Source organism: Saccopteryx leptura, chromosome 1 (assembly GCF_036850995.1).
Source record: "Saccopteryx leptura isolate mSacLep1 chromosome 1, mSacLep1_pri_phased_curated, whole genome shotgun sequence".
NCBI lineage: Eukaryota > Metazoa > Chordata > Mammalia > Chiroptera > Emballonuridae > Saccopteryx > Saccopteryx leptura.
Window position 1 is genome coordinate 50,065,029 of NC_089503.1, and position 13,961 is coordinate 50,078,989.

Here is a 13,961-nt window from a genome sequence, read left to right on the forward strand (position 1 = left end):
AGAGAGGCCTTTTCCGACTTCCTTGGCTCTGTGTGTCCTCTCTGTCACTCTAACTCTTCATTCTCTCTCTTTTTTTTTCTTCATAAGACTTACCACAAATATATAATTTTGCTCATTTGTTTATTTACCTTTTCACTTGATCTCCCCCACTAGAATGTATGCTTTTTTAAGAGTAGAGGCTGTGTCACCACTGTAGCCTTAGTGCTTGGCGCCTAATAGACACTCAGTAAATATGTGTTTTATACACAAATGAGTTTGCATATTATTAATCATCTTTTATAGTTTTTATGCCAACTATAAATCTCTCTGAATCTCCATTTACTTGTCTATAAAATGAGAAGGTTGAATTGGATATTTTTTTAAGTTCCCTGTTAAAGTTTTAGCTTTTAACAGAGCAGTCTCTGAACTCTGGACTTAGTTCTATATATAATTTCTAATTTATTAAAGGTGTGACTTTGGGCAAATGACTTACTCTCTTGCCATGTAAGTTTCTCTATTACAGATAAGGTATGATAATAGTACCTATTTCAGAAGGTTGTGGGAAGGGTTTAATGAGATTATGCACTTAGATCTACAAGAATATAGACCTATAAGAAGAATGCAGATCTTTATATCTTGTTTGCTGCTAAATCCCTATCACCTGGAACATTGTCAACACATAGTAGATGCTCAATAAAAGCTTTATTTATTTTAATTCTATTATGGAAATTCTCAAACATCTAGAAAATTAAAGCAAGTAATGTGTGATGAACCTTGTTACACTTTACCCAGCTTTAAAAATTATCAGCATTTTGTCAATCTTTTAAAATTTAAAACCCTGACTCTTTTTATGGGGAGGCTTTGTAAAGCAAGCCCTAGATACCATATTTCACCTGTAAATACATTAGTATGCATCTCTGACTGATTAGGACTGTTTTATCACCACCAATCTGTCATTATACTATTTAACAAATTAATTATAATTTTGAATAATTCCTTAATACATAACCAATGTGTAGGTATTTAAATTTTTTTAATTGCCTCAAAAATATCTTGATTTATTTAAACCAGAATTATTTCTTTTTATTTTTTAAATGTTCAGAATAGTCACTTGGTACCCTAACAATTTTCATTAGTGACCAATTAAAGAAATTATTATTATGAATTTAGGGTTTTGTGTATTTGATGAGTTTTAACCAACTGTAATTTTTGTTTAGTTTGAATCTGTTAGTCTTTGACAGATTCTTTACTCTTGAATTCAATAAAGTAAATAGGCTCACTTTGTACATTTTTCTGACCGAGACATAGAATATCATTTCTCCAAGGAGCCCTGGTTTCCTTTATTGGGAAATAGTATTTAATATATCTTTGATTGAATAAATTAATTATTAACCTTATATGATGCTTAGTACAGTGTCTCAAATTATTCAAGTGCCCACCTGATGCCACAGATAGTTATGACAATGCTGATAATTCTTTCTCCTGTGCTTTACCTCACATCCCCATGCCTATTTTGTAACTACCAATTAGTACTTCTTAATCCCCTTGCCTTTTTAAAAAAATAAGTTTGAGAAATACTTTACATTTTATCTTTTTTGCTTTGCATTGTACAAATGAAATTTGCATGTCAAAGTCTGAGAAATTCTGCAGCAAAGAAATCTTTTTTTTTTTTTTGTATTTTTTCTGAAGTTGGAAACGGGGAGGTAGTCAGACAGATTCCCGCATGCACCCGACCGGGATCCACCCGGCATGCCCACCAGAGGGCGATGCTCTGCCCATCTGGTGCGTCGCTCTGCCGCAATCAGAGCCATTCTAGTGCCTGAGGCAGAGGCCACAGAGCCATCCTCAGCGCCCGGGTAAACTTTGCTCCAATGGAGCCTTGGCTGTGGGAGGGGAAGAGAGAGACAGAGAGGAAGGAGAGGGGGAGGGGTGGAGAAGCAGATGCACGCTTTCCCTGTTTTCCCTGTGTGCCCTGGCCAGTAATCGAACCTGGGACTCCCGCACGCCAGGCCGACGCTCTACCACTGAGCCAACCGGCCAGGGCAGTAAAGAAATCTTTTTAACTTGGCTTTAAGTTATTGTTTCTAATATTTGTTGATTATTAAACCATTTGCTAATTAATAACTATTTGCTTCCAATAAAAAGACTGGAAAATGCAGCCTTATGAGTATATTTTTTAAAAGACTTGAGGACTTTGTGCCATTTAAAAATAGGAAGCTTTCTGAGTAAATATATAGTATCCCTACAAATGAATTTGCCCTGTCTTCAAATACTAGAGACATCAGGAGCTATTGTGGGGAAAATAATAGGGTTTCTTTGTTTTTGTTTTTTGCTAGAGGTGAACTATATTCTGAATTGAAGACTAGTGGCTTAATTTGTCTAAAGCCTTGTTATCCAATAAGGTGTATTCTTCACGTAGTGATTATTTTCCAGATCAATGAAGGATAAACTAGGTTTTATTGTATGGACATGTCAACATGATTAACAGGTTATTTGGAAAGAAATAAAGGTGCTTTTGAGAGGGCATTGACCTTACAGAACTTTGCAACTACTTAGACTCCTTTATTTTCAATTTTGAAAAAAATTTGTCTTTAAATTGTTTTATTGCAGCAACTTTGTGTAATGGTACACTGTAACAAATTATTTACATTTCCAAAAGGAAATGTAGAACTGAAAGTTTTTTATTTGCATAATTGTTTTCCTCCTTTTTAAACTAATTGTTTAAAGAAATTTTGTAGGAAGGTTTTAGTGTGAAACTGGTGGTATTGAAAATGAACTTAGCACAGAAAGAATGATGAATGCAACAAGTCTTTCCTGAGTGGAAGGGACAGGAATCAAGTATTAGGAATGCAGCAAGGATGAGGTTGAAGTGCTCTGCCTGAGTGATAGGATAACCTTCCTAAAGTTGTGCCTGTATGTAAAATCTTCATAAAATCAATAATCTAGTAACTTAGCGTTTTTGTCTCAAGATATGTTTAAAGGGCGATAGCACTTTTGGGGCAATTTGATATGGTGGGTACTAATTTATCCCATATTATTGAAGCAGAGAAACTATGAACTATATGAATGTAAACTACATAGAAGTTGGGAATCCCAGTAGGAGATGTAGTTCATAGTAATAATAGGTAGGAAAAGATTTATAAGTGGGGAAGTTGTGGCATATCCTTATGATATGTATAAGAAGTAAGGCAAGGTAATCTTGCAGTCACCGTGAAACAGTGTTTAAAGTAAATTTTTATCTTTAGCAGGACCTGCTAAAACCAAGGAATAATCTTAGGTTAGAGGAACGCTTGTAAATATTGTTCAATGAGATAAAATATGTGAAAATGCAATAAAATATTAAATTTCAGCCTGACCTGTGATGGCGCAGTGGATAAAGCGTCAACCTGAAACACTGAGGTTGCCGGTTCGAATCCCTGGGCTTGCCTGGTCAAGGCACATAGGGGAGTTGATGCTTCCTGCTCCTCCCCCCTTCTCTCTCTCTCTCTCCTCTCTTTCTAGAAATGAATAAATAAAATCTAAAAATATATATATGTATTAAATTTCAGGGCCTTAGTATAACATCTACATTCGTAGCCTATTTTTAATTTCCTGCTTACTAGTTTCTCAGATATTTTCAATATGTGAAAGTCTCTCATTGTAAAACTTAAACCAACCCCCCCCCAGTATAATTACATAATTACACAAAAGATATTCTAGCAGCTATAGAGGAGGCAATATTACCTTACATGATAAATTATGAATTAAAAAAGCTGATCAGAAACACCACATTGCAGTCCCCTAGAACAAACCTTATTTTAACTAAAAATTTTGGGGTTTTAAATGTTTTTATCATATCAGTACATTTTACTTTGAAAAAAGGAACATGAATTTTCTCTAACTTAAAATGTATTCTTATAGGAGAGCTATTGGAATTTAAAATAACAACATCTTATGATTTATAGCACATTTGCAAAATAAAAGTCATCATGTGCAATAAAAGGTGAGGTAAATACTTACCTAAATTATATTAGACTGTTTTTCTTTCTTTTTAATAACTATTCCATTTAGTGAATGTTTACTTAAAGAAATAAATTAAACTTTAAGAAATGACCAATGCATTCTATTTTGTGTTTCGGTTAAAGTAGGTTACTGGTCATTTATTTGAAATGGTTATTACTTACTCAAGCTGACTTCTAATGGTACTCTAGGGTATTTATCACAATCTCATAAAAATGTGGATAGCTTTATCTCTTTCAGGAATTTCAGTCATTCTTTTGTCATTTCAAATTTATTAGTATTCCATGAAGAATATGATACATTAGGTGTGGAAATCTTTGGTAAATTTATATTCATCACATTTTTATTATTCCTAAGGATTCCAGAAACCAAGCAACCTAATTTTAGCTTTGCTTTTTAACAAATGAAAACCTTTTAAGAACATCTGATTGTGTCTCGGCCTTTTGGCTAAGAACAAGTGAAGAGCATATGGACCATATCATACATAAAAAGTAAATGTATAGTCCCTTTGGATATGTGCATCTTATAGACATCTAATAACTTGGTTATCTTTCACTATACCAAAACTATATAGGCTCCAAAGGAAATAGAAAATACAGTTCTTGGCTTCCATGAAGAGGGAAAGAGACTTTCCTTGGTGAAATACCCAGAAAACTATTCAAAGACAAAGACAATTTATTTATTCCTGCATGTAAGCAGCAAGTGAATACTTAGTATCAACTAGTATGTGCCCAGCTCTTGTTTTAGAAAGTGGGAAATTACCAAGAAGAAGTCAGATAGAAATCCTGGTCTTCATGGAGCAAAACACAATAAGTAAAATGGATAACATATTGGATGGTAACAAGTGCCATGGAGAAAAATAAAGCAAGGAAAGGGGATAGGGAGTGTTAGGGCCTTGCAGTTGCAAGTAGGGTATAAGCACAAGTCCCCTTGAATGAAGACCTAATGGAGATGAGAGAATTAGTCATTAGCATATCTGTAGAAAGAGTGTTCCAGGCAAAAGAATAACACACAAATGCTTAAGACCCTTAGCTGGGAGAATGCCCAGCATGTTTAAGTAGCAGCAAGGAAGCAAAGTGGGGCTGAGGAGTTTAGAGCAGAGTTGAGAGAGGCTGTTAAAATAATCCAGACAAGCAGTGTTAGTGGCTCATGTATTGTGGTAGCAGTGGTGATGGTAACAAATCAGGACTTGGCCTGACCTGTGGTGGCGCAGTGGATAAAGCGTCGACCTGGAAAAATGCTGAGGTTGCCGGTTCGAAACCCTGGGCTTGCCTGGTCAAGGCACATATGGGAGTTGATGCTTCCAGCTCCTCCCCCCTTCTCTCTCTCTGTCTCTCCTCTCTCTCTATCTCTCCCTCTCCTGTCTAAAATGAATAAATAAAAAATAAAAAAATAAAAAAAGAATTGTTAAAAAAAAAAAAGAAATCAGGACTTGCTTACAGTTTGGATATGGGATACGAAAGAAAGGGCAATCTGACCTCACCAGTGGTGGTGAGGTGGATGGGACTTTGACCTAGAGCGCTGAGGTCGCCAGTTTGGGGCCCTGGGCTTGCGGCTCAAGGCACATATGGGAGTTGATGCTTCCTTCTCTTCCCCCTTCTCTCTCTCTCTCTCTCTCTCTCTCTCTCTCTCTCTTTCTCTTTCTCTTCCCTCTCTCTAAAATGAATTAATGCTAAGTGGGAGAAGAGGATTCCACTAACTGAGATAGGCAATACTGCAGGAGGAATAGAATTTGGGGAGAAAAATTAGAGCTATGTTTTTGACATGTTTGAGATACCTGTTAGTCATCCAAGTGGGAATGTCAAGTGGATGCAGCACTTGGTGGCATTTTGGGGAGAGGTTTGGCAGGAGAAATAAGTGTGAGCAAGTGTGATATGTTGGTGAACTGTGGTAGGAATTAAAAGTAAGAGAACCATCGGTAAAGGAAAGGCCTCAGGAAGGAAGGTAAGTTTTAAGCGGACTTTTGATCATTGTAAAGAAAAGAAAAGAGGATTCTAATTAGGGAGAATGTCTCAGCATCTTAGAACATCATCTAGAAGTAAATCTGAATGCTTTACTAGTTGTTTTTTATTTAAAATTTGATAGTGTGTCATGTAGTAGTATGGAACACTAGGTGCACAGGAAATGTTTCTTAACTCATAAATGGGAATAATATTTTTCAGAGTTTATGTTATTAACCAATATTTAGTAATTGAAGCTTGGGTGTGTGTGTGGTTTTTTTATTCTAGATGTTTTTATTGTGGTAAAATATACTGTATTTCCCCAAGTATAAGACACGCCTTTTTTTCAAAAAAATTTGGAGTCCAAACACTGGGTGCGTCTTATACAGTGGTTGTAGATTTTTTTACTTGCATTTCCCACTGTCTCGCGCTTGTTTTTGCGCTCATTGTTGAAGACGGTGATTCGTCATCAGACATAGATGAGGACAAGCTAATAGATGAGAGTTTTGACAGTAATGAGGAATTGTATGAATTTTATGATGAATAAAACTTGAGCTCAATAACTTTATGTAATTTTTTTTTTCAAATTTCAGGCCCCCAAATTAAGATGCATCTTATACACAGGAGCGTCTTATACATGGGCAAATACGGTATATGACAGAAGATTTGCCGTTTAACCATTTTTCAGTGTACAGTTCGGAGGCATGAAGCACATTCTGAAACTTAGTTTTTGTATAAAAATATTCCTTTTCAAAAAATCAACATTGTTGTTGCTTAGGAGCAAAAGGAATGTAGAGCTGAGTGGGCTTTCCTTCTGAGAGCATCGAGCAGTCTGCAAGCCTGAGAATGCTAAATGACTATCACTTTTGTTGGAAAGATTTGGACAAAAAACAAAAATGAAAATTAGTGTCTGACTTCTAAAACAGATATTTCTTTTCTTGAAAACTGACTTTACATTTAAATGAATGTCCTTTTTAGTTTTAGGGCTGCTATTTAAAATACCTTGAATGTGTCTAAGTTACCTTTGTTTACTGACTGGTACCTCACACAGAAACCAAATGCTCCAAGTTGTGGTATAGATCTGCAGGTATGCCTTGCTTTATAATTTAGATGCCTTTCAAAGTATGCTCTTTACTTTTAGTTTTGTAAATTATATTATAAATTATGTTTTGCAATTAATTTAGGATTTTATAAATTATCTGAAAGTATGATATATCTTTTTTGTGAGTTATAAACCTAGGAAATTCTGTCTGTGTTGATTACAGTGCCTCTTTTTCTAGGGAACAAAGAAGGAAGAGATTGAAGGTGAAGTGGAATTGACTGGTATAATTCAGCCTGCAGAAGTATTTGCTCCCAAAAGCCTGGTGCTGGTATCCAGATTAGATTATCCAGACATTTTTAGGGTAAAGAACTCTTAGTTGTCGCTATTGATATATATTATTGTGTAAAATCTGTTTTGAGTGAACCATGGTAACAGGTTCTTTGTGTTTAAAATGTCTTTGTATTTAAAATAAATTGATTTAGGAATTCATCGATAAAATTAATGTTAACAGCAGAAATGTTTTATGTTTCATGAAATAAATACCTGAATAAGTTAATGTGACTATTTAAATTTTAAGAATGTAGTGGCTTTTTTTTTATAAAAGGTCCCATGTTTACTGGCTCCAAAGTTTATGTAGCTTAAAGAAATCATTTGATTTCCAGTAGCAAATTTAAAATACATTAGTAATATAACTACTGTGTGTAGTTTTACTCACCTTCTTTTGATGAATCCAGGTTGAAGTAAAGAGAATGGATATTTGTATTTTTAAAGCTGCCATAGCTTTAAAATATAGTTTACTTTCAGATATTTTGTTTTATAGATACTCAGAATTTTCAAATGTAAGAAAAACATCTTAATTTACCTGTAAATACATTTAATCTTTGAAAGGAGAGGTCTTGTTTTTTCCTATTTTAGTTGCTTCCTGTAGAAATAATAATTGTTCCAAAATCATAGCTCTTCTTTGGAATGTATGTGTGTATATATCTATATCTAAAACTTTCTAAGGATTTGGGAAATTAATACATAATTTCCGGCAAACTTTTTTATAACATTGAAGTTATAAGTATTTTAGAAAAATTAACTTGGTGTCAATATTTCAATGATAATGAGGCAATTCCCAACAAATAATTTTTCAGTTACAAAATTTAATAAGTTGATACGTAAAGATTGCATTATGTCTTCCTTTTTTAACACCTACTTCCAAGCTTAAAGTGTTAATATCCTGTGCCTATTTTGCTATCTTTTGTAATAATTCACATAAGCTAAATTTTTATGTAGAATTAATGTTGTGAATTTATACAAATCACAAAACAAGATACAATTTCTACATACTTTTTTTGAAATTTGGTGTTTTGTAAAATAAGTTGAGACAAAAAAATAAAACAGTTTTAAACCCTACAAATTGGCTAGAATGGTTATCTCAGCACACACGCCTGTTTTACAAATTACGGACTTCTGCTTTTTATAAACTCATCTCAAAAGCTCATTTAGAACTTCTGGTTCTGGAGGAAAATTTAATAAACTTAATAACATTTGTCACTTAAATTTTATTCCCTGGTCACTGTACAATATCCTTTAGTAGGTTCAAAGAGAAATTTCCTAGGGGCAGATGTCACAATCATTTATTTTAAGTGCTTACTTTTTCCATGAACTGACTACATGCATCTTCCCTTTGCAGGCGTGCCTGGGTTTGATCTACACTGTATATGTGGATAGTCTGAATGTCTCCTTGGAGAGTCTCATTGCAAACCTGTGTGCGTGCCTTGTCCCTGCGGCTGGAGGGTCTCAGGTAAATAGAATAAACAGAGTGATGAAGAAGGCCCATTCCTCTTACCCTCTCTTCCAGTTAATTTAATTTGTGAAGAAAAGGGCAAAAATAAAATTCTTTAAATATTTGTGTTTTAAAGAGGATCTTAGTTTAGTTAAGCATTGTCCCTATGGTCTGCCTTCTAGAAACCCAAAATTCCATTCTTTTCTTAGGTCATGAGGTTAATTTTAACACAAGGTTCACCTTTCACATAACATAATTAGAAGTCATATTTTGTGTAACTTGAACTCCAGTTTACATTTTCTTGGAAATACACTTTCTAAAGTTGAACTTATAAAATGTGTTCTTTGTACCCCTCTTGCTCCTCTATATAATTATGCCTCATTTAATTAACTTGAGTCAAAAAAAACTTGAGTGAAAAAATTAGGAGATAACATTAAGAAAACTCTCAAAACAGTTTTTGGTAACCTTGTAACTATTGCTGAATAGATTTATTAACTTATTCATTTCCTTGGATAATAGTAATTATATATGATCCTGAAACTGTTTTCTGTATAATCTTTAATAGAATAGCTTACATTTAAAATTGGTAAAAAGAGGATTTATTTTTCTTATTTCAATTTGTTAACTTTAGTAATAATAATGTTGACCATGATCTAAAATCACAGTTCTTTGAAAAGTGGAATCTGTACCTGAAAATTTCCCAAGGTTTTTGCCATGAGCCGCAAATGAGGAAATTAAATTCTTTTACTAAAATAAAACTTTCTCAAAGTAGTCATGTGTTTTTCATCTTCCGTATAACTTGAAATTTTCATATTTGTCTCTGAAGTAGAAAAATAAGATCCTCAGCTCTATGATAATGTTTCTAAAGCACCATACTTTCAAAACAAAGACTTTTCCATAAGCCTTGGAGTTGACTAGTTGATCACTTATTTTGGTTTTCTTATATAGTATTGGGGAAGAGGATAGTCCTCTAAAAATCACATGGTTTATCCTCAGTCTGGCAAAGACTATTTATAATGAAATTATCATCCTTTTAATTGTCATCCTTTTTCCTTGCCCTGTGCCTTTTTAACTGTCTTTTCCCGTTGTCTCTTTGTCTCTTTAAGTTTTTATCCCCCCTTCTGCCTCTTGAGCTCTCCTCATTCTCCTGCCTCTCTCTGCTCCAAGGGCAGAATTTGAAATGTTAGTGTGGTCACAATTAGATCTAAGATTTAAAGCACTGCAATTGTTTTATGGACCTTTATTTTAAACTGATAAGAACAAATACTACATTTGATCTTAGCCATATGGGCCTTTATTTTAATGGGTTTTTTGTTGACTTGATTTTATTTTATTTCTCTTTTAATTTAAAAAACATTTTATTGTATCTACTAGAAATTTTAAAAGTACATAAGTAGTTCATATTATATTGCTTTTCTTTTTCCCAGTTTTATTGAAATATAACTGACATATAAATGATAACTAACATTTTCTTATTTTTCGGTTAAGTATGATTGTCAGTGACTTTGTATTTCATTACTACTAAATTTTCAACTTTCAACTATTGAATTTTCTTGTACCACATTCTGTTCGGGCAAAAAGTAGCTTGAATATTTTGGGTTTCATGACTGCTCTTTGCATCTGTTAATTGGATCTTAATATGGTCATCATCTTCTCTAAATCTGAACATCAAAGGAAAATATTTTTACCTTAAGAAAATGTCGGCCCTGGCCGGTTGGCTCAGCGGTAGAGCGTCGGCCTAGCGTGTGGAGGACCCGGGTTCGATTCCCGGCCAGGGCACACAGGAGAAGCGCCCATTTGCTTCTCCACCCCTCCGCCGCGCCTTCCTCTCTGTCTCTCTCTTCCCCTCCCGCAGCCAAGGCTCCATTGGAGCAAAGATGGCCCGGGCGCTGGGGATGGCTCTGTGGCCTCTGCCCCAGGCACTAGAGTGGCTCTTGTCGCAACATGGCGACACCCAGGATGGGCAGAGCATCGCCACATGGTGGGCGTGCCGGGTGGATCCCGGTCGGGCGCATGCGGGAGTCTGTCTGACTGTCTCTCCCTGTTTCCAGCTTCAGAAAAATGCAAAAAAAAAAAAAAAAGAAAATGTCTGGCCTGATCAAACAGTGGTGCAGTGGACATAGTATCAGCCTGGGACACTGAGGACCCAGGTTCAAAACCCTGAGGTCACTGGCTTGAGCATGGGTTCTTCCAGCTTGAGCATGGGGTCCCTGTCTTGAGCATGGCATCATAGACATGACCCCATGGTTGCTGGCTTGAGCCCAAAGGTTGTTGGCTTGAGCCTAAAGTTGCTGACTTGAGCCATGGGCCACTCACTCTGATGTAGTCCCCCAGGCAAGGCACATATGAGAAAGCAATCAATGAACTAAGGTGCCACAACGAAGAATTGATGCCTCTCATCTCTCTCCCTTCCTTCCTGTCTGTCTGTCCCTATCTGTCCCTCTCTCTGTCTCTCTGGACAAAAAGAAAGTCTGAAAAGAAATTATTGATGTGTTTGTGTGTGTGTTTCCCCTTCCACAGAAGCTGTTTTCCCTGGGTGCTGGAGACAGACAGCTGATCCAGACTCCTTTGCATGAAAGTCTTCCTGTCACAGGCACCAGTGTAGCTCTCCTGTTCCAGCAGTTGGGTATGTCTTTTCTCCCATTTTCAATATCCGCTTGTGGAACCCTACCAAAAGAAAAAAAAAGAAGAAGAAGAAGTGTTTAAAGCTCACATTACCTGATGTGAATCAAGAAAATAAAAAGCAAGCCATTAAATACCTGATATATAATATATATAATTACATTAGTAGTCTCTTTTTTTCAATTTTACATTGATTTGAGAGAGATGAAGAGGGAGAATTGGGGAAGGGAGAGAAAAAGAGAGAGAGAAAAAGAAGAAGGGGTAAAGTGGGGAAGGGAGAGAGAGAGAGAGAGATAGGGCACTCGCCATTCCACTTAGTTGTTACATTTAGTTGTGTAATAATTGATTGCTTCTTGTACATGTCCTGAGTGGGGACTGAATCTGTGACCTCGGTTCATCAGGATGATACTTTATCTACTGAGCCACCTGGCCAGGGCAGCAGTATTTTTTATTTTTAAAGAAAAACTTTAACCCGGGGCCCCTTTTGCTCTGGAGTCAATTAGACTTTTCAAAGTAGACATGTTTTCTTTATGTTTTAAAAGATGAATAGGTAGTATATTTTGCTTCTCCTTAAACATATTACTTTTGTAGAAATTTTGTCAGATGAAACTAAAAATTGCATCCTTCTATCCTTCTATTAGCCAGAATGAAGAATGGGGGGAGGACACTAGAAAGTGCTCTCTGTATGTTGGACAGCTTGTACTTCATTTAAGGAGTAATATAACTTAACAGTGAGGATGTCAGAGATTCCCATTTACTTTTACCTCTTACTTGTCCTTTATATATGCCTACATATGAGTGTCCCACTCTCTTTGACTCAGTCTTTGTCATTGTTCTCCATCTGTGTTTGTCTTTTTCTAGTTATACTGAAACTTTTCTTTCCCTGGTGCATACTGTGCTTCTCCATAAAATTCTCAGTTCCTTGTACTAATTCTGCTCCTCACTGAGCTCTATAGCTTATTCTTTTTCATTAGTGGCTCCATCCTTATTCTTCTGCTATTTCAATCACTCAAATTCAGAAATCCTTAGAAGAGATTAAATATAAGTAAAGTTTTCTAGTATCCTAGCAAAGATAGATGGTGATACCAATCCCAAACGAGTACTTCTTCCCCATTACGTCTGCCTCCCTCAGTAGTGCAAACTCTAAATCTCTTTTCTTTTCCCTCTTCCAAAAGTTTCTACTCACTGAGTCATCTCAACTAAGTCCTAATTTAATTAAAGCTATTTTCTTTAATTTATGAAATAGTTTCTATTCATATAAATTTATGAAATATTTATAGTTTCAGTTATTCCTGTGTAGAATATATTACTGATTAAATCCTCCCTCTACTTACTTTTGGAAATAATTTTAGAGGTTCATGGACTGTCTACAGCCTGTTCATGGTCCCTCCTAACCATTGGCTTAATTGATTTTAGCACAGCACTATTCACCTGACTTTTAAAATAGGCTCTCTTCTTCTAAAGGGTCAATCAAAGCAGAGACTTACCATGTATCAGAATAGGGTGTGACATAAATAAAATAGCTTTGCATTTTTAAATGCTACCATTTATCTTAATGAGTGCCTTATAAGCCTCTCATGCTTTTGAGTTTCACAGTGATTTAGGGGGAGGAGAGGGATTGGTACTGGCATCTAGTGCCCAGGACCAGAAATATTAAGCATTTTTCATGTGTGACATATACACCAGAAGAATTTTTACCTCAAATAGCAGTAATACTCTCACGAGAAAGACTGCTATAAATAAATTTATTAAACTTAGACCTTTCTTCCGGTAATGGTGGCCTATATAATTCATACCAACCCTCTTCACACTGACTACTGAAAAGCTGTACAAGTATAAACAACATCTGCTTGAAAGCATTGAGGCAATTAACGAATTACCAAACCACAGTCTAAGGAAAGCATGAAACCTAGAGAAGTGCGCCAGACATTTGGGACCAATTTTTCCCAGAGTACATGTTGATTTTGGGAGAAATAACTGAAGAGCTGATAAGTACTATTGATATCTCATGGGGAAGGGGAAAATTTGAGTTCAAGTTTTACCAACGGAGATTGTTTTATAAAGCTGTCATGCTTTGAGTTGGGACCGTAAAGGACAAACCGAGTAAGAATAATAGGTCAATTGCACATAAACAGACCCTTTGAAGAACTGACCTACAGCTGGACATCATTTTAGTTCCTTGAAATGGATTAAGGTGATTCTTAACCCTGTTGGCTCTAGCCATATAGAAGAAATAAAAGCAAATTTTTTTCTGGAACAAAATAACTGCATTATAGGCCTCTGATATGTATATAAATATATATATATATTTGTGCCTAACACTTAGAAATAACCAAAAATATGAGTATTAATCCTAAATTAATGAAATACAAAAGAACCATAGACAATGTAAAAAACTCACACTAACCAAAAGTATGTAGTTATCAGATTCAGATATTAAAATATGCTTAAAATAATGAAAGAGTAAACAGTCAGGCATAAGAATTTGAGGAGTAATGTTAGCAAGACTGCAAAATAGAAAGTCCTAGTCCTTCTCCCACATAAACATCTATTTAACAATGTTATACAGACCGAAATACCTTTATGAGAATTCCAGAATCCAGTTAAG

The 13,961-nt window shown here is 35.4% G+C and overlaps 1 protein-coding gene across 4 annotated transcripts in view; it reads left to right on the forward strand.

Annotated features, from left to right (window-relative positions):
• Positions 1–13,961, forward strand: part of SBF2 (SET binding factor 2) — a 502,739-nt gene that overhangs the window by 237,097 nt on the left and 251,681 nt on the right. For all 4 annotated transcript variants that reach the window (XM_066365963.1, XM_066365945.1, XM_066365952.1 and 1 more), the window contains exons 4-6: positions 7,199–7,321; positions 8,639–8,749; positions 11,252–11,357. In XM_066365963.1, the coding sequence (XP_066222060.1) occupies positions 7,199–7,321; positions 8,639–8,749; positions 11,252–11,357 (340 nt within the window). The remainder of the gene's footprint in view (positions 1–7,198; positions 7,322–8,638; positions 8,750–11,251; positions 11,358–13,961) is intronic.